A 25,780-nucleotide genomic window follows, 5' to 3' on the forward strand; every position below is an offset into this window, starting at 1 on the left:
CTGCTTCCCTCTCACTCTCTCTGCCTGCCTCTCTGCCTACTTGTGATCTCTCTCTGTCAAATAAATAAATAAAATCTTTAATCTACTAGGGGAAAGAGAGCAGGTAGCTCACACCAAAGAGGATCCTGACAGCTGTGTGATACTTTGACACTGAAATTTTTAGACACAAATTTCAGGATATTTTCTTGATAGCACTGTGTTCAAATAGTTGCAGAAGTACATCAAGAAATTTTTTTCATTGGAATTTTTTTTTATATATTTACATCATAGGAATCGCTTTCACAATCAACTTTAACCTAGGTTTAGGCAGAGGAAAATAAACCTCAATTCATAGAGGTAGACAGTTTACTGCTGAGTGAAAGAAGTCAGTCAGAGAAGGATATGATTTCACTCCTACGTGGAATTTAGGAAATAAAACAAACGAACAAAGCAAAAAAAGCAAGCCAAAAAAAAAAAAAAAAGAAACTCTTCGGTACAGAGAACCAACTGAGGGTTACTGGAGGGGAAGTGGGGGGATGGCTGAAATAGGTGAGGAGATAAAGAGCACAGTCATCATGATGAGCACTGGGTACGCATAGAACGGTTGAATCACTACACTGACACCAGAAACTGATCACACTGTACAGCAATTATACCGGGATTACAGTAAAACAACCGTGAGGTTGCTGAATTAAAACAACGAAACAAAACACATTTCTTTGAAAAGGACAGTGACAAAACTACTAATATTTATAAGGCTTTAAGTGTTTACAAAAGTTATTCACATACATTCTCTCTTTTCAATGTCTCATTTAACTTAGAGGAGTTCTGGCAAGTAGACCTCTTTGGTTGTCTGTTTTCGCTTAGGACACTGAGGCGTAAAGAGGCTAAGAGCACTAATGACTCCTTGTTTTGTTCTGTCTGTTAACTGCTAGGTCAGACTGATGAGCGGATTGTAAATGCCTCCATGAACATGTCCAGGTCTCTGTTGCATGTGCCAGAGGACAACAGCTCTGGGTGGAAACAATTCTGGGCAACATTTTTCTTAGACCCACAGGACATGTATGACTACTACCCCTGTCTTGTTGGGTCACCGCTCTCTGAGCTACTCTTTGGAAGAAAGCAATTTTGAGTAACAGTTTAATTTGGACCCTCCAGGCCACATATGCCTATTGTCCCTGTCCTTTCAGTCCCTGCTGTATTGCTCTGGTTCTTCCCCATCCATCCTCCAGACTCATGCCCCTGACGCTGCACATTCTGACAACCCTTCCCACAGGCCCTTTAGTAGCTTGATCCCATTTGGACCAAATTACCTTGCTCCCACTACCCACTCATTTTCACCAAAATACCAGCTCTCACCTAAGGCAGTGGTTCTCAACCCCACGCTGCATTTTAGAATGTGCCAGAGCTTTCAAACGCTGCCAACGTGTAGTCTCCCACCACTAATGACTCAACTTCAACCAAACATCACTATATTTTAAAAGTTCATACCCACATAATCTCAGCATGAGGCTGGGGGGCAAGAATGGCTTCCCTTAGGTCTTACTTCGCTTCAGGGCCTTCTCAAGTAGACTGTTTTCTTAATACTCTCAGACTCAACACATGTGTGGGAAAACAGTTGTCATTCTTCTTACTTCCCTCCAGGTCATTCCAAGACCACTGCTCCCATTCTTTAATAAGAAAAAATGCCACCTCTGAGGCTCATGGAGTCCAGTTATACAATCCTCTATGTGTCTCCTCATATTAATTATTAAGGACATAGCTACTGGTCCTTCTCGCCTTTCTAAGTTTTGCTATCAAACTGTGACAACTTCAATTCCCATATAGATGATGAATCTAATCTCTGGCCTTGAAATCCTTCATGCCAAAACTCTGCACTCTCTTTCCCCTCTGGCACTCGGGACGAAAAAGCAGAGGGAGAGGAAAGTAACAGGACCACCAAGGAGGATGACACAATGTCCCCATCCCTGGATTCCCCACATGCCCCCACCTCCAATGAGTGTGACATGTTTCTGATCAGGTGTTACGTTCTCCTTCCTTGGATGACAACTGCTGTCCCAGACCTTGTAATAATCTGAAATCATTTCACTGAAATCTAAATTTCTAATCCCCAATTTGATTAAACATGACTGTCTATAGCTCTCACCTTTAAACATAATACTTACTCTAACCAACGGTACTAAGATACTTAGTCTCTTACCTACCATACATTTTTTTATTACAGTAAAATATTTATAACACAAAATTTGCCATTTTAACCATTTTTCTGTGTCCAGTTCAGTGGCAGTAAGTACATTCACACTGTCGTGCGACCATCCCAACCAGTCCTCTCCACAAATTTTTCATCTTCCCAAACGGAAACTCCATGCCCATTAACTGCTAACTCCCCAGCCCCCTCTTCCCACAGCTCCGGGTGACTACCATTGTCCTTTCTGTCTCTATGAATCTGACTACTTTAGATACTTCATGTAAGTAGAATCATACAATCCTTGTCCTTTCATGACTGGCTTATTTCACTCAGCATAATGTCTACAAGGTTCACCCATGTTGTAGGATGTGACAGAAGTTCCTTCCTCACACTGAATAATAATCCATTGTCTGTATACACCACCTTTTGTTTATCCACTCATCTACTGAGGGATACAGGGATTGCTTCTACCTTTTGGCTACTGTGAATCACGCTGCTATGAACAAATACACAAGTATTTGCGTCCCTGCTTTTACCTCTTTGGGGCATATACCCATAAGCGGAATTGTTGAATCATGTGGTAATTCTGTATTTAATTTTTTGAAAAACTCTACCATATTTTAAACCACACATTTCTGGCTATACTCGCATCTCCTTCAGCCTAATTAGCACCTTCCATTCCTTAACTGTTTCTCTGCCTGCCCCATGACCTCCTCTGCCTTCGTTTCCTTCTGGCTTATCCGTCCTGGCTGTATTCAACATCTTTTGCCCTTTCTTTTTCCTCTTACACTTATTGCTGATGAAAGCTTTATTATAGTGACTACGCATTTATCTTTTTCAAATTCATCTTTGGTTTCTTTAAGCTGCTTGGCAACAATTAACATCTATCCTCTGTTGCCCTCAACAGGCATTTCTGATGTTTTCACTCCCCTCACACATGTCCGCCTGGTGCCAGTTTGCTCATCTTTGGCCAGGGGGTACTGCATTTTCCAGGCTTCCTGAGAGGAGAGAGACCAGTATGTGTGGCTGTGTCAACTTTCTCTCCAGATCTCTACCACTAGCCACTTTTGTCAGCTTCCCTCCCACCTAAGTTCAAAGAGTCTTGCCTCTCCAATCTGAAGGTCATTCTACTCCCTCTATTCTGGAGCCTGTCCCTCCCCACTTCCGGGGCCTCATCCCTCCTCACCCTTTTGTCCCTCACAATTCCTTCTCCCTTTCTTCTCCTGAAGGAAGAAAACATGCTCCCATCTCATTCACACTGAAAAACCAACCCTACCCATACTCTATGTCTCTAACTAGGCACTCTGCTTACCTCCTCCCCATCACGGGCAAATTCCTCCAAGAATAATGTCTTTTCCTTCTACTCCTTCACCTCTCACTTTCTGTGTAACTCAGCGCAATCTGGCTTCTGGCTTGTCAGACCTTCGTGGTCACAGAAGACCTTCACATTTCCATCTGTGAGGACACCTTCAGGTCTTAGCTCTCCTCCCACGTTTCTCTGTGGCTCCAGCATTACCAACCATCCCCATGTTTACACTCTTGCCTCCCATGGCACCATGCTGGCCAGAGGTGCTCTCCAATCTCTGCTCCTTCTTCATCTTCCTCTACTTCCAGCACTGAGGCAGTTCCCTTTACTCTAAAGCTCCTCTGATATGACCTCACCCAAGTGCAGTTCCAACAACTCCCTATACATCGATGGCTCCCAAATCTGACGCTCCACCCAATAATGCTCTTATCCAACATCCTAACTGGTCACTGACACTTGAATGCTTCAGAGACACCATGCAGTCATCGTTCTATTACCTTCATCTTTTCTCCCAAACCAATTTTAATCTCTGGGAATGGCACCTGCGCCTACTGCCTATCTTGCCTCTGCGCCCACTGGCAGTCCAGGGCTTTGTTTTACCAGTGCTTCCTGCTTGTCTCATCTGGCCTCACCCCCTGCCGGCCATGTCTGCTGTCAGCACTTTGTTCAGCTCACCAGCTTCTGCCATGGTAACATACGGCCTCAGGAACAATGGTCTCTTCCCCTTCCAAGTCACTGTTCTTTCTGTGCCCAGTGTAATTCTGACCAAAGACCTACTTAAAATCCTTCAATGACTCTTGATGCTTATGATAAAATTCAAATTCTGTTTCTTCGTTTATAACATGGGGGTTACAGTATGGCTCCTTACTAATTTGTCTTGTTCATCTGTATTTTCCCGTCTTTAATGACATACCAGTGTATTTACATTATTTGAAGCTTACTTAACATTCTAAGTCACTTGGAACTCTTTCTGTTTGCCTTGAAGCTATGAAGGAAAATGCTAATTGTCATTTTGCCCAAAAGGTTGGTCAGTTGTTCAATCACCATTCACTGAAAACTCCATTACTCCCCCTACTGATATGCAATGTACATGTAAGCATACATTCCTTTATTTTAAAAATACATATTGATCGTCTGGTAGTTCCTCAAAGGATCAAACAAAGAGCTACCACGCAGCCTGAAAACAACAACAACAACAAAAAACCTCACTCCTGCCTAGGTACCAAAGAGAAATAAACATGTCTATGCAAAAAACCTCCACACGAATAACCCTAATGTTCACAGCAGTATTTTTCATAATAATCAAAAAATAGAAGCAACCCAAATGCCCACTAACTGATGAATGTGTAAGTAAAATGTGGCACATTCATATAATAGGATATAATTCAGGCTTAACAAGCAATGCCCTGATACAGGCTACATATCATGGATGAACCTGGAAAACATGTGAAATAAAAGAAGTTAGGCAACAAACACCATACATTCTGTGAGTTCATCCTTAGGAAGTGTTCAGAACAGGCAAATCTGTGGAGACATAAATTAGGCTGGTGACTGTCTAAGCCTGGAGAGGAAGGGGTGATTGGAGCTAACGGATATGGGGTTTATTCTGGGGATGATGAAAATGTTGTAGAGTGGACGGTGGTGATAGTTGTACAACTCTGTGAATACCCTTAACACTACTGAAGTGTATACTTTAAATGGGTGAACTGTATGGTATGGAACTTACATCTCAGTGAAGAGATATACCGAGCATTTACGACGTTCCGGGTGCCATTTCAGCATAGAGTAGTTAAAAAAACCATACAAAATCCTTGCTTCTGTGGATCTTACACCATAGTTGAGGGAGAGAAAAGCTATTAACCACAGCAAATGAATAAATGAAATAACATATTAGAAAGTGACAAATGTTATGGTTAAAAAAATGGAGTGGGGGGAGGCATGCTGAGGGATGGAGGTGATAATCGTATCCAGGGATATGAAGATGTTATTCGAACAAAGCCCTGATGGATGGGAAAGAGATACTTGTATGTCCTGAGAGAAGACTTGAAGCAGAGATGACAGCTGGTGCAAAGGGCCTGCAGTTGTCACAACACACCTGTGTATTCAAGAAAGGTGGCCCGTGTGACTGCAGCAGAGCAGTGAGGAAAAGAATAATAGGAAGCGAGATAACAAGAGTAAGGGGCAACATCCTAGAGGGTTTTACAACACTTTCTAGGATTTCTAGCTTTTGCTTGAAGTGCAGTGATGGGGTGGGGTCATCAGAGGGATTTTCAAAGAAAATTCACTTTCTCTGACTTGCCCTTATAACTGATCACACTGGCTGATACACTGAGATCCGATTGGGAGCAGAGCCACACATGCAGCAATAGGAGAAGCAGTTTAGGAGATTAGGAGATTTCTGCAGTTACTCAAGAAGGGGATGGTCTTTTGGCCCAGGATGGGAGCAGAGAAGGCAAGGAAAACTGTCAGATTTTGAACAGACACTGAAGGCGTAGCCTACAGAATTTCCTAGATGGACTGGATATGAGTGCTATAGGGAAGAGTCACATGCAGGTGACTCCAAGGTGTTGGGCCCAACAGGGGGATCGAGCTGCTGTTCAACAAGTTGGGAGTACTTGGGTAGAAGGGGTTGTGGGGGGAAGGTGAAGATTTCAGTTGGGATGCGCTGTATGGGAGACATCTTTCAGGCACAAGAGTGAAGATGCCAGGTCTGGGCCACAGATACACTTTTGCAAATGACTGACATACCAGGGACATTTAAAGCCAGGAACCTGGTGAAAAGCACCTCAAAGAGTAAAAGCCGGGAATTTCACCATTAAAGGTGGGGAGAAGAGGAAAAATGTAATGAAGCCCAAGAACGATTGGTCAGTGAGGTAGGAGGAAGACGGGGAAAGGGGAGGTCTTGGAATCGAGTAGAGAAGGTACTGATGGAAGGACGGGGGCATCGGTTACATCAGGTGCAGCCGAGAGGCAAGTATGAGGAGAATGGAAAACAAACCACTGGACTTAGCAACCTGGAAGCGAAACCGCCCCAGAGGAGGCTTGGTGGAGTGGTGGGGACAAAAGCCTGTCCAGAGTGATTCAGAAAACGGAGGGAGGACTTGGAGACAGTGACTGCAGATGACTCTTCTGAAGTGACTGCTATAAATGAGAGCAGAGAAATGGAAGAGTAGCTGGAAGGGCAGGGAGCAGTCAAGAGAAACGTGTTGGGTGTATCTTGTTTGACGGGAGAAATAACTACATATTTGCATGCTGGTGGCAATGATCTAGTCATGAATTAGCAGGGAGGGAAGAACTGAGGAGAGTGGCGAACTGCTCTGGCATTATCCTTGAGGAAGGGAAAGGAGACGGAAACTAGTAGAGACCCAGAGGATCACTCTTAGATACAAGTGTCAGCTGTTCCTCTTACAGCATCAGGAGTGGAGACACGGTATGGACATAGATATTGTAGGGGACATATGTTTGTGGGAGTTTATACACTATTACCGATTAAATAGATCAAATATCTCTTGACATCCTAGATCAGTTCTGAACTCAATTCTACTTTTCTAGTTCCCCTGCAGAACCACCTTGTTGTCATTATTGTCGTTTTAGAACATATTTTGCTATCTTGAAGGACAAGTGCTTTCCTACTGTTCTATTCCAAAATTACCTTGGTGTTTTCAAAAACATATTCTTTCAACAAACTTTGGAACCACTGGGTCAAGTAAAAATATAATTCCCCCCAACCCCAGAGTTTTGACTCAAACGGAGTTAAATTTATTTATGAAATTGGGGAGAATCAATTATTTAGAATATGAAGTCTTCATTTCTAGGAAGGATTAAGGATGGCTGACCTGCTTTATTAAAGGGTTCCTTCCAAGGTCACCTTACCTATGTCAACAGGTCATTAATAAATGCCATGCTTGATCTGTAGGTTTTAAAAATCACAACCATAGTCACTTGCTGACGGGTTAACTTATGAACCCTCTAAATCCCCAGGATAGCCGAACCAAACTGACAAGTCAGAGACACTTAGGGGACAGTTACCTACAGGCAAGTGGAGCTCCAGAAGCCACCCTAATGTAATGAGAAAAAATAACAACACTGGCTTCTTGAGAGGAGAGGATGAAGAAACACTTTTGGAGGAAAAGTAATTTAAAAATGCACATTCTTAAGCAATTTTAGCTCCTCTTGGCCCCGGGACAGGTTTTACACAGATGTGATGATCTTCCCACCTTGCTGTGACTGGATCTAGAAGGAGGCAGAGTTAACTAGCTCGGAAACTGGAACCCTCTTTCCAGACGGACAGACCTTTGTTAGGTTTTACGGGGCACTTTGTGCCAGCTCTCTTAGTGACAGAGAGGACTCTTCCAAAGGAACATCATTCATATAATTTGGAAGCATCTTCTTCCTTTAGCATAGCTGTGCCCAGAGATAAGTGCAAGCGTGAGCTGGTCACGTCTCAGGGACCGCTTCTCTGTCTGCACGGTGCCTGTGTGCTCAGGAGGGCGGGAGAGTGCACAGGGAGGATGGGAAACAGGTGTAAGGCTCCCTGCGGAGGCTTTTGGGGCCATGGGCATCACAGGCCCACGGTTAAAATGAGCATGTGTATAGTGTACAGCATCAGAAAACTACTGTTCTGCTTTGGGGTTAGGTTTAGCATGTTTGAGACATTTTGGGTAAGTCAATCAATTCTCTTATTTCATTTGTATGACTTCTTCAAAACAAGACTTTATGTAACATTTGGGCTTTTAACTAAGTGGGAAAATACACGTGGGTTGACAGGAAACTTCCTAGAAACACACACACTAAATGATGCTCTACCAGCGACTCAAGACCGATTATAAAGTTAAACTTGAGAAGGCACATTTCCAACCTAAACACTGTAAAATGACTGGGAGCTTAAGTTCCAACTGCCAGGACTACTAACATACCCCCAAAACAAAGAGGAATCGTGACAAGAAGAAGACAGGGTGAAGTTCAAGAGTTCGGACGGCTCGAGATGAAGGTGAATTTCCCTACAGCTTTGGAAAGAATGAGAAAGCTCTGTGAATGATGGAGAATGCAGAGAGGACCATGTAAGAGGGCAACTGTCACTCTGAATTAGTCACGGGATGATGCAGGCCATGATACCCATACAGAGGATCGAAGTCTGGTGAAGGCGAAACCGAGAAAAAGTGCATGAGCAGAGTCAGGCAGCTGATACTCTGAAGCCCACGACACAGTCAGTTGGACGGTATCAGCAGGAGGCTCTGTGTTCTCATGCAAAAGCCTACATCAGGGCAGAAATACTTAAAGAGAAGCCTTGCACTTTTGGGGAGTAGTAGAGACAAACTCCTTCTAAAAATCTTCGACATTATAGCTGTTCGATACCACAGGTATATTAAATCATTACAAAAGGACTATTCCTCTAAAATTATCAATTACGGAATGCCTTTAACAGTGAACTTTCTCTCCATCATTTCATTTCATCTGCGTAAGTGCCACTGACATGTCTTTATGTCATGGAAACAACTTTTGTGAAAAGGGAGGCAGAATTATTATTATTATCATTATTATTATTATTACCAATGCAGAATGTTAATATTCAGAGAGATGTAAGGATATCTTCAGGGCTTTTGTCAACTGAGCTGACACAGTGTTGCAGAGTGAACACGGGTGTGGATTCAGGAGGACTAACCTCCTCTTCTACACGACCTTAGTCACTTACACTTCTGTGACTCAGTTTCCTCTTTTGTACAAGGACAATCATGAACTAGATGATTTCACATCTTCCAAATCTGTGATTTCACTTCGCTTGTGGTTTTGGATTTTTAGATTTAGGAAGCATTATTTTTATACGGGCATACAAAATGCTCACTTTTTATCTGAAGGTGGGTGTGAAAAGAGAGTCTCTAACAAATAACCCATCATGTCAGGAAGAAGAAAGAAAAACTTCACGTTATTCCATCAGAATAACCCCAATTTGATTTCCATTATCAGTTTTGTTAAAAGCAGTTTTGTAACTGTATCGCTAGAATTTATAAAAAGTAATTTACTCTTTTTCATCTCTCTGTTGAAACCATCATTTAAACAAGAAACACTGTGACACACAAGGAATGTCTTTGTCATGCAGGAATTTCCCGTCAGTCAGAGGGCCATGATAGAGGTACAAAAGAGCCTGGTATGCATACTGATTTGTCTGCTGAAATGCCAAGATGATGCTTCCAAATGCTGCCAAGGTAAGGAAGTGAGCTTACCTTGTGCTGGAGAAAGGGAACCCACTTGAAGTCTACCAGTTCCTGGCGATACGGCTTTGTAAAGGGTCCAACATAAGACACAAAGGCTGCCGTCAGGAGAACGTCTCCACAGAGGGTCTTCTCCTGAGCTTCAAATGATTTAACAGACTGACCCCAGCGAATCTTCTCTGACTGAAAGGTAAAATTACTCAGATGTAATTGCAGAGTGAACACCAACTCAACAAATGTTTACCGTGACCACCTTATAGCTCTGTTTTAGTCTACATCCTTCTGCAAAGCCTTGAGAAGGAACAGAACTGGATTTCATGACTATCATCATCTTTCTCATGTCTGAGCGCCACCATTGGGAAGGACGGGGACTCTCATACTCCCTTTTAGTGCAGTTTCCTGCAATATGGCATTAGATCTTTCCCATCTCCTCGCAGATGCTCTAACTCTTTCTTCAAAGCTGACAGTACTTCCCTATCCCTCTGAGCATGGAGGACCAAGAGCTTTGGCCAATCCCAAGTGACATTAGAATTTTTGATGGCAGCGTAGCAGCTCTGCCTTCTTCCTGCTTTGCACCAATGGTACTCCACTGCCCTGAGCAAACATCGTTTTAAACATACTGGCTGTGAGCTGATTAGAGATAAACAAAAAATGACCAACACCACTTGCATTCATTAATTCAAATGCAAAGCTTCAAGAGCCACCTATCCTAGATGTTATTAACTAAAGAATAATGTTGGTCTCTCTGCCTGCCTCTCTGCCTGCTTGTGATCTCTCTCTCCGTCAAATAAATAAATAAAATCTTTAAAAAAAAAAAAAAAAGAATAATGTTGGTAGTTACTAAACTTGGGTTATTTCTCTAATATAATCACTCTCTCCGTGGAAGAGCCTATAGTCTATGTAAAAAAAAAATATATATATACATATATATATATATATTAGAAATCAGGAGGGTTTCACCAGTCTTGAAGACAATACACTCAAAGAGTGCTGTTGAAGTCCCTTTATCTAGTTGGATGGTCATTTAATCAGATTTCGAAGTTAAATATGAAGATGCCTTAATATTGGATTTAAATAAAACTGCAGTAAATGTCTATGGATTGACTGTAGGAGAGCTCACTAACTCACCGTTTCAGTGCATTCTAAAATGAGCATCACATCCTGAGAACATGCAAATTAATAGGTACTGAAAAAAATAAGCAATCTGATAGTCCAAGCAAAGAAGAATGCTATGGAATTTCGCTCTGCTTGTGAAAGAGGAGGGACAGCACCCAGAGAGCAAGAATGATCTATGTCAGAAGAGACTGGAATGCCAGCTCCCAGCAAGCCACCATAATACTTGCAACACGGAGGTTGTCAAATTAGCAAGCAAGAATGGTTATCAAAACTATTTTAAGATTGTCTCTTTGCTGTGCTTGATAAAGATTGCCCCAAGTTATCCATACAAACACTAAGGAACTTCAACACTTTAGCCCTCATTAGAGAATTCATTACTTTCCCTCTCAGCTACCGAACGTATATCCATTGATTTTGAAGAGAAATTTCTCATTTGCCTTTCCTCCATCTTTGTTGTCTTTGGATAGTAAATGATAAACAATAAAGTGCACCCACCTCATTCTCCAAAACAGCTTTGAAATTTGAAGATTTACTAAACACAGACTTATTGGCTATTGAAATCGTCAATAATTTCACTATACCACCCACGCAACATAAATCATTACTGACATTGGCTAACAAGGGTTTAAGAGTTGGAACATGTCCTGTAATAAATTTCTAGACAGTTAAAAATCACTATAATTTTATTCTAATGCATTATAGATTGCCTGTAATGTCATCCTGGCTGGGGTGACCCATTTCTAATTTTGAACAGCTGTTCAGCTCAGGAGTTAGTTAATGATTAAATATAAATTGCCTGATTTATTAGTCTGAATGGTTGAGACTATAGCTTCCAGGTCAATGCTATATAGACAAAATCATCAGTCTTGATGCTTTTCAGAAGTTAACTGTCTCCTGTTCTAGTCAGAAAGAATTTATCCTCAAAGGAAAAGGTCTGACATCTTCAATTAATCCTTAAAAGGTGCGTGTATGTATACAAATATATATGTGATTTGCTTTTTGGCTGATTAACATGATTTCACCTTCTTTCCTCTCCTCATCTAAATCATCATGCATAAGCCAAGCCTTTGGAAAACACTGCCATGTGTCAGAGACACAAGGTAGAGACTGTTCTTTCCTTCAGAGAAGTTTTGGACATCTTAAACCTACTACAAGCAAACAGTCTAATCAAATGGCACTTTTTTGTTTTCTTAGGTACCTCACAAATGGCAAACCCTTCAAACTACTTAAATCACATTGCTTACAATGGGAGCGGGTGTAAACTCCACTAGGAGCAGTGGAATTTCTCAAGTGATCTAAGAAGAATAAGTCTTCGGGGGCTACAGAATTTTTTTGTTTCTAAACACAGGAGGCTCTCCAGACTCAACCACTCACTCATTCAACAAGTATCTGTGGGTGCCTATGACGTGCCAAGGATTATTCTCTCTACTTGGATCATGCCAACCAGTGAAAGCCTTTGGACTATAACTTGATTTAGGCAATGAATTATTGGAGGCTTCTGGGAGAGGGAAGACATGAATGAACTTAATTTTTTTTAATTACTCAGCTGCGACAAGAGGCGTGGACTCTGGGGGGCAATCCTCCAGGGCTAAGGAGTGGGTGGCCTGGACCAGCGTGGGGCCAAGGCTGGGATGTGGAATGGACTTCAAAGGTACAGCCAAAAAAGTACGCTGATGGAATGGGTGTGGGTCGTGAGAAAGAGAACAAAACCTCAAGAGTGAGTCCACAGCTTTGGGCTGTGACTCCTGGAAGAACAGACTTGTAATTACTGAGATGGAATACAAAAAGCAAATTTTGCAGGACGGACCCTGAACTGATGTACCATGAACCATGAGCGTCAGAGAGGTGTTGAGTTCAAATTTGTAGGAAACTTTAGATTTTTTTTGAAGTCGACTTTAAAAAGTTAGGCTATCGCCCACCCAACTCATCCTGATACAAATCCTCCTTCCTTTGTGGATAAGAGAAACCTGATTTTCAAGAGTGGTGATGGGTCCAGCCCCACGAGATGAACTGCGACTGGCTAAGCCGAGGATGATAACCCCATTCCCCATCTTCCTGGCCCTCTCTGAAGCTGGATGTGGTTAATCCAGTTCTGGCTAAAGAGGTGTAAATGGCTGTCTGCTAGACAAGTCTCCAGGAAACCTTCAGTTTTTCATGGAAAACGAGAAGAAGCCAGCCGCTACAGGTTATTTCCTCTCCCCCTTGAAACTGGAGGTGTAGCAGCCCTCGGAATGTAGGGACATCTGTAGGGCTGCAGAATGCAGGAGAGCAAAGGACTGCATGCTAAGTATGGAGAAGCAGAAGGGTAAAAAGAGATTCATTGTCTGACCACCAACTCCCCGAATCAACAAGGGTAATGGTCTACCCATGCAATTTTTTTTTTTTTGCAGTATGTTAAAAATAAATTCCCATTTGTTCAAGCCACTATAAATCTTAACTTTTTTTTTTAAGATTTTATTCATTTATTTGACAGACAGAGATCACAAGTAGGCAGAGAGGCAGGCAGAGAGAGAGGAGGAAGCAGACTCCCTGCCTGGCAGAGAGCCCAATGCAGGGCTCGATCTCAGGACCCGGGGATCATGACCTGAGCCAAAGGCAGAGGCTTTAACACACTGAGCCACCCAGGCGCCCCTAAATCTTAAGTTTTCTATCACTTTCAGTTCAATGCATTTCTAATAGTTTAGTTATATACTTTTAGGTAGCACTCAAATAAAAACAGCACTTTACTAAGACTTAATTCACATATTGTGATATTCACCCTGTAAAGTACATCACTGAGTGGTTTTTCACGTATTTGCAGACTTGTATAATTCCCACTAATTTGAGCATGTTTCTCTCACACAGCGGACGACCTCTATACCTGCTGGCAGTTACTCCAGCCCCCAGCAACAGCTCACCTGCTGTCTCAGTAGCTTTGCCCCTTCTGGACATTTCCTATACATGGAATCATGCAACCTGTGGCATTTTGTCTCTTCTTTCACCTATTTCCATTTATTTTATATTTTCAAGGTTCATCCATGTTGTAATACATACCAAGACCTCAATACTTCCTATGGTCAAATAATAATCTATTATATGAAGATACTCTGCATTGGAGAGTCAATAAAATCTGGACTTCCTGAGGACAAAGGCTGTATGTTCTTCTACCACTTGTGTTCAAACAGGAGAAATTTAATAAGAATTGTTTCAAAAACCTTTATTGAATAGTGGCCCCTGGGTGGCTCAGTTGAACATCTGACTCTTGATTTCAGCTCAGGTCACAGTCTCAGGGTTGTGAGATCAAGCCCCGTGTTGGGCCCATGCAGAGCCTGTTGGTCTTTCTCCTTCTCCCTCTGTCCCCTCCGCTATACCCTCTATCTAAAATAATAAAAATCTTTTTTTTTTTTCATTTTAACAGTCTTTATTAAAAATTAATCACATATTTCCCTTCTTTCATTTCTATCACATAAACTCCCCATTGATACAAAAAAAACCTCTGTTGTTTTTTTTTTTAAATAATAAAAATCTTTTAAAAATATTTATTTAATAGGATAACTATTAACATTAATATATCAGTCACTTGTCAAAGCATGTCACAGGAGGAAAAAGCCAACTGACAAAGCAGACTCGGTTTTAAAAAACGTTTTGATGGTACCACTTGGTTGCAAATGTCTATTAAAAGGATCAGACAACAGTTCAGTCCCACAGCTACCTAATACCTGTCCTCAGTTTCTAACATATTTCAGAAAACCACTGAGTTCCTGGCTCCGTACTAAAAATGCAAAGAACCCATCACTTCTCCCTTTCGGTCAGCTGTAACTACGGTATGAAGGCTGATTACTTCCTTTCACTATTAATTCCATGTCTATTTACTTATTATTGACAGCAAGTAAAGACAAAATCCAAAAAAAAAAAAAAAGGGGGGGGTGATCTCAACATTTTAGTTGGAATTTTGGAAGAAAAGGTCAACTTGCCTCGAGTTCCTTCACAAGTCTATTGGCTAGTTCAATAGTTTTGTGAGTTTGGTTCACCTCTTCTTGACACTGGACTTTCTTGGCAATTGCTTTTTCAAATGAAGCTGTAAGTCTGCTCAGATGTCGATCCAAATCCTAGGTAAGAGTGAAAATTAGCTTGTGAGTCACTGTTAGGTAAAATGGAAATAATATAATCATTGTGAAGCATCTACTATCTTCAGGTCAATGAAACCAGCCTCCCTGTCTCCTTGACCTTTGCCCCTGTAAGCATACATATTTTGCCTGCCTTAAGCAGAGTGCACACAGCCACTGGTGGGGATGGGGGGTGGGGTGCGGGGTGGTGGCTGAGCCCTCCAGACTCACACTCACCCTGGGTGCATGTCTCCTCTCCCTTGTACCTAAGACTCATCCTCTGGTACCACCTTTATTCATAATAATGGTCATTTTTTGGTACTCCACTTCCTGAATCTTTTCTTATTTTTCAATGATCCATACTCAGGCAATAAAGAGGGGTGTTAATGACTGAGCTCCTCCAGACCTCAGCAACCTGACCCAGCCTGGGCCATGAATCAGATTGTATCCGGAAACGGGCCACTGAAACTCAGAGGTATGTCACTGCCTTTAGCATCAAAAGACCAGGAAAGAGGTGTGCATTTTAGAGGGCTTCATTTGGAGAGGGACCTTGTTCCACTAGGGAAACAAGAAAGCAGGGACAACCAAGCTGGAGAAAGAGAAAGAAAGGGAAGCAATAGGAGAAGTCACAAGGCTCTGGAGAGACACTGACAGACATTCCCGTTTCCTGGATCTCTCTGCTCCTGAGACCAGCTCACACCTCTTTCCCTCAGAGTCTATGACTCATCCTCGGCTCCTTTTTTGACTTAAGGTTTTCTAAGTAGGTTTCTGTTACTGATAGCCAAAAAAAAAAAAAAAAACCAAACAAAAAAACCAACAACAACAAAAAACCCTTGACTAAGAGTACAGTCCTACAGGGACTCCTTACTACAGCCTCTTGCTATCTGCCAAATCCTAACAATCCCAGAGAATTACAACACGGCTTTTGTGAGTGAGTGCCAAAATCTCAGAGACTTTAGTAGGCAAACCTGTCAAATGTACACTATTCATAATGAAAAGATGGCTTATATGTGTCAATGGTCCCCTTCTCGTATCAGTATTTAGTTTAGGCCATTAAAGCAGCCCCTCTAAAAGAAAAAGATGTATGGGTCCGACTTAAGATTAAGGTGCAAAATAAGGTCAGATATATGAGAACGGGCGAACCAGTTAGAAATCAGACTAAAACAGGGGTGTCTGGGTGGCTCAGTGGGTTAGGCCTCTGCCTTTGGTCTCAGGGTCCTGGGATTGAGCCCTGCATTAGGCTCTCAGCAGGGAGCCTGCTTCCTCCCTCCCCTTTCTCTGCCTGCCTCTCTACTTGTGATCTCTCTCTCTCTCAAATAAATAAATTAAAAAAAAATCAGACTAAAACAAATAATATTTAAGTGTCCATTTTAGGTTATTCAAAGTGCTCGTGGTTTTATAAAATACAGGAGCATGTGGGAGCGGTGGCATCCGACATCCGAGCTCACACAGACTCCGCTAGCAGCGAAGGCTCGTCAAGGCGGACTGCCTGCACAACCTCTCTGCACCTCGGTCTCACTGTCTGCAGAATGGAAGTCATGTTACCTAGCTCATAGGGCTGACCCAAATATACACACAACTATGACATAAAATGGCTTTATAAAGTTGGGGAGGGGAGCAGGGTGTCAGGAGACCACAGTCTCTTACAGTGATTTCTAGGTCTCTTGTGAGGAAGCTCTGACTGCTTTCATTCTCTTTCCTAAGACACCTGCATAGCAAATAGGCATGCGAGACAGAGACAGTGTTCCTCCCTGGGCACAAGACAGAACTGTCTCGCAGGAAGAAGAATGATGTTGGGTTTCTTTCCGGGGGAAAGCCTGAGCCAGTTCAATCGCTGTGCTCCTTATACTGGGACTCCTGTGCCTGCCATGTCTCTCAGCTGTGACACTAACAGGGTGGACGGCATCAGCTCCCACGGGGACTGGGGGCCCAGAGAACCGACGCACGACGTCCGTGCTGTTGGCTGCCCTATCCTTCATGGGGTCCTCCACTCTCTCACCCCCCGGGGTCAGGTCTCCCGCCTGCCTCCGTGAAACTGTGGCAGGCTAACTTGTTAGCTTGCAAGTAGGGTCAAATGTCGGCTCCTTCACAGTTCTTGACAGGCCCTGGCCTCTCAGCTTCCAGAAGTAAATGGAGTGAGGAAAAAAAGGGATGCAGCCTATCAGCTATCCTAAATCAGGGCTTGGCACACTTGAGCGTGTATCAGGACCACCTGGGGGGCTTGATAAACCCAGATCCAGGGGTCCCCCACCACAGTGTCTCATTCAGTCGGTCTGGGGTGGGGTCTGAGAATCTGTCCTTCTAAGGAGTTCACAGGGGACCCCGCTGCTGCTGCTACTGGTCTAGGGAACATACCCGGAGAACCAGGGCCCCGAGGAGAATGACTTCAGATGTTCTTTATGGCTCCCCTTAGCTCCTGGATGTTTGAGAGATGCGCCACTTTTCTTCCACTCCAACTCAGCCAGTTCTTTTCTGCTCAACCTTCCCTAAAAGGTCACCTTTTAGTCTTAAACTAGAGATCGGAGTAAAAGGAACAAAAACACGCAGACCGACTCTGGTTTGAATGAGTTGCCACACAGATGCCAGTATCAGACCTGTCCCTCCTCTGCGAGGGAGGAAAGCAACAGGAGATGGCAAATCAGGAGGAGAGGCCAGGAGGGAGGCAAAATCAGAGGCTGTGGCAAACGAAGGCAACGCTAACAGGAACTATAATTTCACTTGGGCTCCCGCATCCGTCTAACCTGTGCCAACAGATAGCAACTACGCTGAGGTTCTCTGTCCTTGGTGGGAACGGCATTAGAAACTTCTCTTTGGAAATCCAATTGTGGTACAGGGCGAGAGGGGACCCATTCTTCAACAAGACATTTCAATTACGACTCTGTCTTCTTTTCTTTTGCGTCCGCAAGCTTAGCTCTGAGGCTTACGGAGACGTGAACCTCTGCTCTGCTGTGGGTTTCTGAAAACGACTGACATGAACAATTCTATTCAGCGAGTTGCAGGCTGTGCCCAAAGGATTACTAATTCTACAACCCAAGAGAGTCTTATGTGTAGGATCACATGTGGCTGGCACCCTCAGCCCTTTTTCTATGAACTTTAAATTGCTTACCATCGGCAGGAAGCCATTCACAGCAGACGGCAACTTTTTTTAAAGGCTTTGGTCAAGTTGACAGAGTTTTGACCGATGAAGGTGGTTTTTCTAAAATGAGTACGCTTGCTCTAAGTTTATCTAAATCAACAGCTGGCCTGTTTTTCTCTCAGTAGTCACCGGGTATTTACTGAACAGCACGGACGGCGCAGTACTAGGAAATATGTATGGATGGCATGGAGAGGAGAGGATGGGCAAGTCACGTGGGCGGGGAGTGACGGCCAGTCGGGAAGTGTAGGAGGGCACCACACTGGGCAGGGACGAGGTGTGGATGATCTAGAGTGGTGCTGAAATGCTCCACACCTTAGGAACACTTTTGGGGCTATCAGCCATCATATCAAAGTAGCGACCAGAAAGAAAACATCTTTTAATGTTTGAATAGTAAAATTGAGGGCCCAATTTAATCCCTTCCTGCTATTTTCAAAAAGTCAATACCTCCAGCTCCGCTCTGGAAAGATGATCTCCCTTGTCTTTGGAGAACCTGCCCTTTTATCTGGGAGATGCTCTCTGTTAGCAAGTGCACCCCTCACACACTGCACAGACTTTATCCCCCCCCGCCCCCAAGTAACAAGTATAGTGGCCTCAGACACAAGCAGGTCTAATTCTGGCCTCATTCTGTAAGATGCTGGGCTTACGAGCCGCCTGGCTACTGTGAGCCCCAGACTCTAGGACTACCACGGCCGCTGAGTTTACCTGCTCAGGGACCCATGGCAGGATTCACTTTGCGATGGGAACATCCTCCCCGAGGTCTACCCTCGGCTCCCACTCCTTATGCTTTACCCTCCCACTGGAGCAACTCCCTACATCTGTGACCTTCACAGCCACAGTTCTCAAATCTACATTCCTGAGCCAGGCCTGCCTCTCAAACTCCAGCTCTGACAGCTCAACACCTAATACACAGGTTTTCTACAGGACGAGTGGAAAATAACATGTATGTGGCACTGACTGTATACTGCACACTGAGCAGTATCTCAGTGCAGCAGAGTCACAGACGGAGTCGGGGGCGGGGGTGACAGGAACCATGCCCAGCTAATTTCAGCTGCAGGGAATTTTTGGGAAGGAAATGGAGACTGAGGAAGCTATTAGGGAGGAAAAGGGCACAGAACCACATATTGGCACCCGGGAGCTCCTGAGGATCTTAGGAACAGGAACTCCTCCCAAATCTCACCTGGACCCTGTCTCTAGAATGCATGACCTCTGTCAGCCATCTTTATTCTTGTGCTCATGGTTCAAATTCTAGAGACTGAGGTGAAAAATGGCAAAGCTTGGATCGTAGATCCAGCCTTTAGCTGGAGAAGGGAAGGACACCTCTGGGAAAAGCCCTACCTGAGTGTATCCAATGAGGAGGGATCATTTCCCCAAGGTACTTCAGGCTGTTATCACCCCCAGAAAGGAGACTGGATCCTAGGTAGCCACAGATCACAAATGCCCACCTTGAAAGGCAGCTGTTACAATCACCGTGTCACAGAAACAGAACTGAAGCTCCGGGCGTTCCCCAGGTTGCCAGAGTTGGACAGTCTCATCATCTCCGTGCAGGGCACTGTGGGCTCAGTAGCCCTCTTCAGGTCCCTGCTCTGTCTCCACCGGCCATCAGCCAGCCAGCCACCTCACTCTCTCCCTCGCCGTTGCTCCTGCCTTAGTGGAGACCCTACAGGGACCCACTGTGAGCCTCAGACTTGTCTTCCTGCATCCGGGCACTTCCCACCCCCTCCTGCCCTACTCAGTTGTTTAAAAGGTAGTTTGATCACATCACCAGCCTATTAAAATCTTTCAAAATGTCCAATTTCACGTGTCCGGTAAAATTTAAGTTCTGTAGCAGAGACGCCCAAGAAGGCCTTTGTTCCCCTGTGCATGTTCATTCCGTGTCACTCCGTGCGATTCCCGAATGCTTTCCCCCGAATGCTTGTCTTCGTTCGAGCTCTGGCCTCTTGAGTTTCCTCAAGTCCACCAACTCCATTCTCTTCTTTCTCTTTGTTCTTTCCTAGGAATACCTTTCTCAGCCTAGTTATTCCTGGGATTCCTAGGAAACTTTTGAAGCCCAAGCCAAGTACAGCTTCCTTATGAAATTTTCTCTCAATTCTCCAGAAACAATCTTCTTTTGGTTTTCCCTCACAGATACACACAGTCACAAATGTACTTACAACACCAGGCTGGAACGACCGGGTGCATAGTTGTAGAAGAGTAACAATGAGCAGTATTTGTAGCTGATGTTCTCTAAGCACTTACCATGTGCCCAGTTCCATGCTAAATTCTGAATATGAATTGCTCTCACTTAATCCTTATGGTCCTACCTAAAAAGTATATGCCGGTATAATGTCGATTACACAGATGAGCCAACAGAGGCTCAAAGAGGGGAGCTAAGTCTCGCGGGGTGAAATCGTACATCCTAGAGCCGGGATATCCGCCCAGGCAGTCTGGTTCCAGGGCCCTTGCCTTGAATCACCGTGTGCTACACTGCTCCTTCTGCTCCCAGGCCAGGAAAGATTTTTAATGGGAAGAAACAATTCACGTTTCTACTTTTTCAGGTCAGGGTCTAGCACATAGCAGACAAGGACAATTTCTGCTGAACGAGTAGGTAAATGAGTGTATGGAGGAAAGCTCAGGCTCCTTTATGCTTGCGTGGCTCAGACATGACCCTGTCTGGGGGGCGGGGTACCATCTCTTCTTCAGTGATGCGTTTTGCACTCACCTCAAGCTTTTTCCTGATAGCCTCGAGTTTTTCAGTAGCTGCAGCCAATTCGAAGTTGGCTTGGGCTAGCGCTTGCCGTTTGGGCTCCACGTCACAGTAGACCTGAAAATCCATATGGGGTTTAACTCATGGGGTAGGGAGAGGCAAAGAAGACACATAATCATTCAACCCCACATCTCAGCAAAACATTGTCATTAATACTCCCATCTCACCTGGCTACTTGGGTTTTATTTCTTAGCCATGGCCCTACTTGATGGTAGAGCCAAAAGTGACACAGCCTTCCCAGTTCTGTCTGGTTGTTCATGACTGAGTCATTGCTTCCAGACAGAAGAGTCACATATCCTTGCCTAAAGTGCTATAGACAATAAACAACTCTCAGATGGTACCATAAGTATGCCCTAAAATTTGGAGACAATCTTCCTATCATTAGAAATTGCAGTAGGCAGGAACTATAGTTCAAGCGGGAACCAAGTTTTGATTTTAAAGCAGAAAACATGTGTGGAGAAATTCTCTGAACCCAGGAAGGCCGTGGGAGATAGCCTCCCAGTGTTAACCGTGCTTCCACTCTCCAAGACCCTGCCAACTTCAGGGTATGTTACTTGAACAGGTGGTTTGAGAACGTGGGGTACCCACTTTCTTCCCTGTTAGCAAGAGAGGAAGGAAGTGACATTTTTTCTCTTTTAAAGTAAAACCACACAGAACACAGCCACAGTCTAGCTCCATTCTCATTTTTCCATCTATGGTGCAAAGAGAGCACAGGGGTCAGACATTTTCTCAGAGAGAGAGGCGATATGTCAACTACAATCTGTCCAAATGCTTGCTCGGTAGAGGCTTCCCCTGGGGTCCTATTCCTGTGAGTCCCTTTCACAGGGCCCCGACATAAAGGCTATAACCTGGTTTTACAAAAATCATTTTGGGACTGCCATTGATTACACTTGGTATTTCCTCTGTAATTCTATTTTTGAATATAACATATAACCCGCCAAGAAAAAAAAAATGAAAATTGTTCTTCCAAGTGAAGGGCCAGGCACTGTTCCTTTTTTACATCCAGCCTTCTGCAAAGTGCTGGCAAGACAATTGGCAGGTGCTAAGTACCTGATAATTGAAATCATCATTGCTCTCTATGCTGTCTGAAAATACAAACTTTTGGATTAGATCGTAATATGGTCACAAGTGTATTTGTCGTTAAAATACTAAAGCAAAAAAAAAGTGGGGGGGAATCAATTTCTTCATCTCATTGTGTCATGTGATGTCATGTCATGTGACATCTCATGGTGTCAAATTTTGCATTGAGCATAGGCACCGAGTTGAAACATGAATTAAGACCTGCAATCGTGTCAAGTCAATGCAAAATTAGTATCTATTTATCTCATTTAAAAAATTTTTAGGAGCACCTGGGTGGCTCAGTGCGTTAAAGCCTCTGCCTTCAGCTCAGGTCATGATTCCAGGGTCCTGGGATCTAGCCCCACATCTGGCTCTCTGCTCAGCAGGGAGCCTGCTTCCTCCTCTCTGCCTGCCTCTCTGCCTACTTGTGATCTCCATCTGTCAAATAAATAAATAAAATCTTAAAAAAAATTTTTTTTAAAAAGATTTGAGAGAGAGCGAGAGAGCACACAGAGATAGAGTGAAAGAGAGAAACAGACTCCCTGCTGAGTGCAGAGCCTGATGTGGGGCTTCATCCCAGGACCCAGAGATCATGACCTGAGCTGAAGGCAGATGCTTAACTGACTGAGCCACTCAGGCACCCTGCAAAATTAATATTTTACCATTAAGAAATATATATTAATCAACCAGCAGTTTTTTAATCTAATCAAATCAAATTAACTGCTATTTGATCTATAATAGCTGATCACTCTATCCTAAAAGATAGTTTCAAACATTTCAAATATCTTTCTGTGTAGACCTCTTGTTTAGTCTGACACTTTCAGATCTCACTCTGAGAACTTCATCTTATCCAGGTAATTAAACTTCACACTATTTTCCCCTTTTTTGCCACCATAAAAATTAGTATCCTGATGGTCTTTGTAAGTAACAGCTGTAGCCCAGTGGAGTAACACTGATACCTCGTAGAACTTCACGATGTTGATGACCCAAGCACACAGACCAGCTGCTGCAAAGGATTTGGTCCGAATCAGGCTTGGATTGAACTCTGGGTCTTTCAAATACTGCTCTTTTACTACTTTTAGACAGTTCTCTGGAATGTGCTCTTTGTCATAGTTAATTAACGCTTGCAAAAAATCATCAACCTGTAAAGCAAAAAGACTGATTGCAATGAACCCATTTTGGCTGCAGAGAAAATTCCAAGATCAAAAGTTAAAATCAGCTTTTAGGACTCACATCACACAAAGGCAAAATTGGCAAGCTGCATTTATCCTACTGTTTGACTTGTTCAGTCTTTATGGTATGAAGTGAGAATTAGCAATGGACACTTTTAAAATCTCTTCTACCCCAGGGTAAAATATTCAGTCCCCGCACAGGAGGCATTCACATTTTGAAGAAAAGACAGAAAAGAAAAGGAAAAACACCTACCAAAACCCCTCCGCCTCACCTTCTTGTGCATTAGTAACATTTTTCCAGCATAAGAAATCCATGTAATTTTCTCCCTCCCACACTTAACCGCTTTCATAATTTTGCAAATAATTAGCAACCTTCTGAGTGCTGCTAGTGTTGACTTAGGTATGCTGTGAGCCCAAGCTAACCTCCAACCTGGCAAACAAAAAACTGTAAGTCTAGAGCAGACATGGTCAATTACACTGACGAATGCAATGATGATCTCCTTTGGTTTGAACATCGTTTGCTGTCAAGTAGAACCATGGGACTAAGGAGAGAAACTGCAGGGGTGTTCCTCTTGCCAGGCTATCTGATACCTTTCCCATGAAGACTTTAGCTGCTTTCCAACTCCGGTCTTTAGGCACTCTGCCCCAGGGAGCCAGGAGGACCATCACGGCTGCGGTAACATTGGTAACTGCATTGGGTGGGTTGGGAAAGGCTTTCAGCTCAGTGAGATTGACCTGAAGAAAAGCAGAGCCACACTGAAGAGTGGGGCAAGGCTGGGGAAGAGCCATGAAGTTAGCAAGCTGGTCGTCAGGGGCCTCCTCCCTCTCCTTGTCCCACCAGTCTCGGTTTGGCAGTCTTTGTGGCCCAGTGACGCCATCTTGGGACCCCAGAAGGTTAGGTTCTCACTGGACAGTTTTCTGATACTCTGGAAATAGCACTGGTCTTTTTTCACTTCCAAAAAATTCTCCATCTGATACACCACTCCATCTGAAGAGCCTGGCTCGCCGAGACCAGGGAATTTTATACACAAAGTCTTTAACGTGTTTATGGGTTCTATCCTACCTATGTAATATATCTGCATTTTAACCAGGCCCCTCCCAGAAACATCATCCCTTGGTTAAGTCTCTTGGTTTTGTTTTCCTGCACAAAAAACCTCTTTGATTACACTGTGTTGACTCTCAACTTAGAATGTGCCCATATAGGCTGAACCTACTCTCTGCACGACTCCCTGATCTCCTCTGGTTCAAATCTTGATTTACCCCACATTGGTATTAATATTGGTATGAACTACTGGTGTTAAGGCAAATACTTTGAGGTGGGAATTACTATCTATGAGCAGTAGATGTAAGTTCATGAGACAGGATTTACCAAACTAGATACTTCCTGTAACATGTCATGAACTACCTAATATACTTTTGCTTATAAAACTCTACCAAATGTTCAACCCGGTGCTTCTCCCTTTATCCCTCCCCCTCTGCGCATGCTCTGTTTCTCGCTTTCTCTTTCTCAAAGGAAATCTTAAAAAAAAAAAAAAAAAAAAAAGGAAAGAAAAAGAAAAAGAGACTTGTATGACTTCTGTGAAGGGCAGCTGCAGTCTGGATCCTTTACTCTTTGAGGTTGAATCTTAAGAGCCTCAGGCCTGGTAATTCCCCGGGATTCTCCCCAGAGGCCTAGTGGAACCCGAGTACAAAACGAGCTCTGGATTCCTGAAATAACAATGCCCACAATTCCATTTTTCCTTACAATACCCTTCTGACTACTACACATTATTTTCTCTTAGGGGAATTCAAATGCTCAATGAGGTTTTGCTAACAAGCTGAAGCTAGGAAAAATGATGTGGGCCAAACCTAGGTATTTCCATCTCTAGCGCATTGTTCTTTTCATGAGGATCTCTCATTAATGTCCCCTTTTTATATCCACAGGAAATAAAGAGTACGCACTCAGTTCTGAACACACAATGTGAACAACCGGATTTGGTACGAATCCAGCTGCTAACAATAGAGCTGCCTCTCATGAAAGTAGAAATCCCACGGGATTGGAAGTATTCAGAAGGAGACTGCTTGTCAGGGTGCAGAAGGACAGAGTCCTGGATGGGAAAGGACGCCACACTATTAAGGATGACCTCAAATGCTTGTTCCCACTTTAATATTTTATGGGACTCACGTTCCTTTCAAACAAAACCTCCCTGGATGCACGGAATCCACTCTGAGTTCAGTTATCCAGACTCTGAGAACCTTTAAATACCATGTGGCAGAATCCCATGAGCCAGGTAACGGTTTTTACCCTGTTGAGGGTGTCGAGTGCAGCTGTTGCCGCCACGAGCGCAGGCTCAGCCTTGAGCACGTCAGCCTCACTCTCTCTCTGTTTCTGGGACACTTCCGTCTGAATGGTTGTCACCTAAACAGAGAGGAAAAAGCACACAAACCCACAAACACACATTGTCACCTTGGATCTCGCTACTGAACACCACAGGCCAACTCAGAGGCACTGACTCAGCAATTCCTTTGTCTCTATTTTCAACAGGTGAGGAGTTTGTCCTAAGGACCAATTTCTCTCAGGCACCGGGTACACACAAAGCTTTGTATATGCACAAAACCCACCTCAACTCAGGTGGACTCAAACATTGAAGTGCCCCAAGAAGGGCTCCAATTTTTAGGTGCTAATAATAATTACAAGATGGAGCGATTCCGGTGCTCTTCCATTTTCTTTTTGGGAGTGCCCTGGACAAGGGGAAATCCAGGTTGGCTCAGTAACATAGACAGAAAATATTCTTGCTAGAAATCTCT

The 25,780-nt window shown here is 43.6% G+C and overlaps 1 protein-coding gene across 1 annotated transcript in view; it reads right to left on the bottom strand.

Moving 5' to 3' along the window:
- DNAH11 (dynein axonemal heavy chain 11) overlaps positions 1–25,780 on the bottom strand; it is a 325,583-nt gene that overhangs the window by 73,694 nt on the left and 226,109 nt on the right. The window contains exons 58-63 of the mRNA XM_046021406.1: positions 25,278–25,391; positions 23,585–23,728; positions 22,781–22,963; positions 20,718–20,819; positions 14,748–14,886; positions 9,695–9,861 (exon numbers count right to left, since the gene is read on the bottom strand). Coding sequence (XP_045877362.1) covers positions 9,695–9,861; positions 14,748–14,886; positions 20,718–20,819; positions 22,781–22,963; positions 23,585–23,728; positions 25,278–25,391 — 849 coding nt within the window. The remainder of the gene's footprint in view (positions 1–9,694; positions 9,862–14,747; positions 14,887–20,717; positions 20,820–22,780; positions 22,964–23,584; positions 23,729–25,277; positions 25,392–25,780) is intronic.

The sequence above is a fragment of the Meles meles genome, chromosome 10, assembly GCF_922984935.1.
Source record: "Meles meles chromosome 10, mMelMel3.1 paternal haplotype, whole genome shotgun sequence".
NCBI classification, from domain to species: Eukaryota; Metazoa; Chordata; class Mammalia; order Carnivora; family Mustelidae; genus Meles; species Meles meles.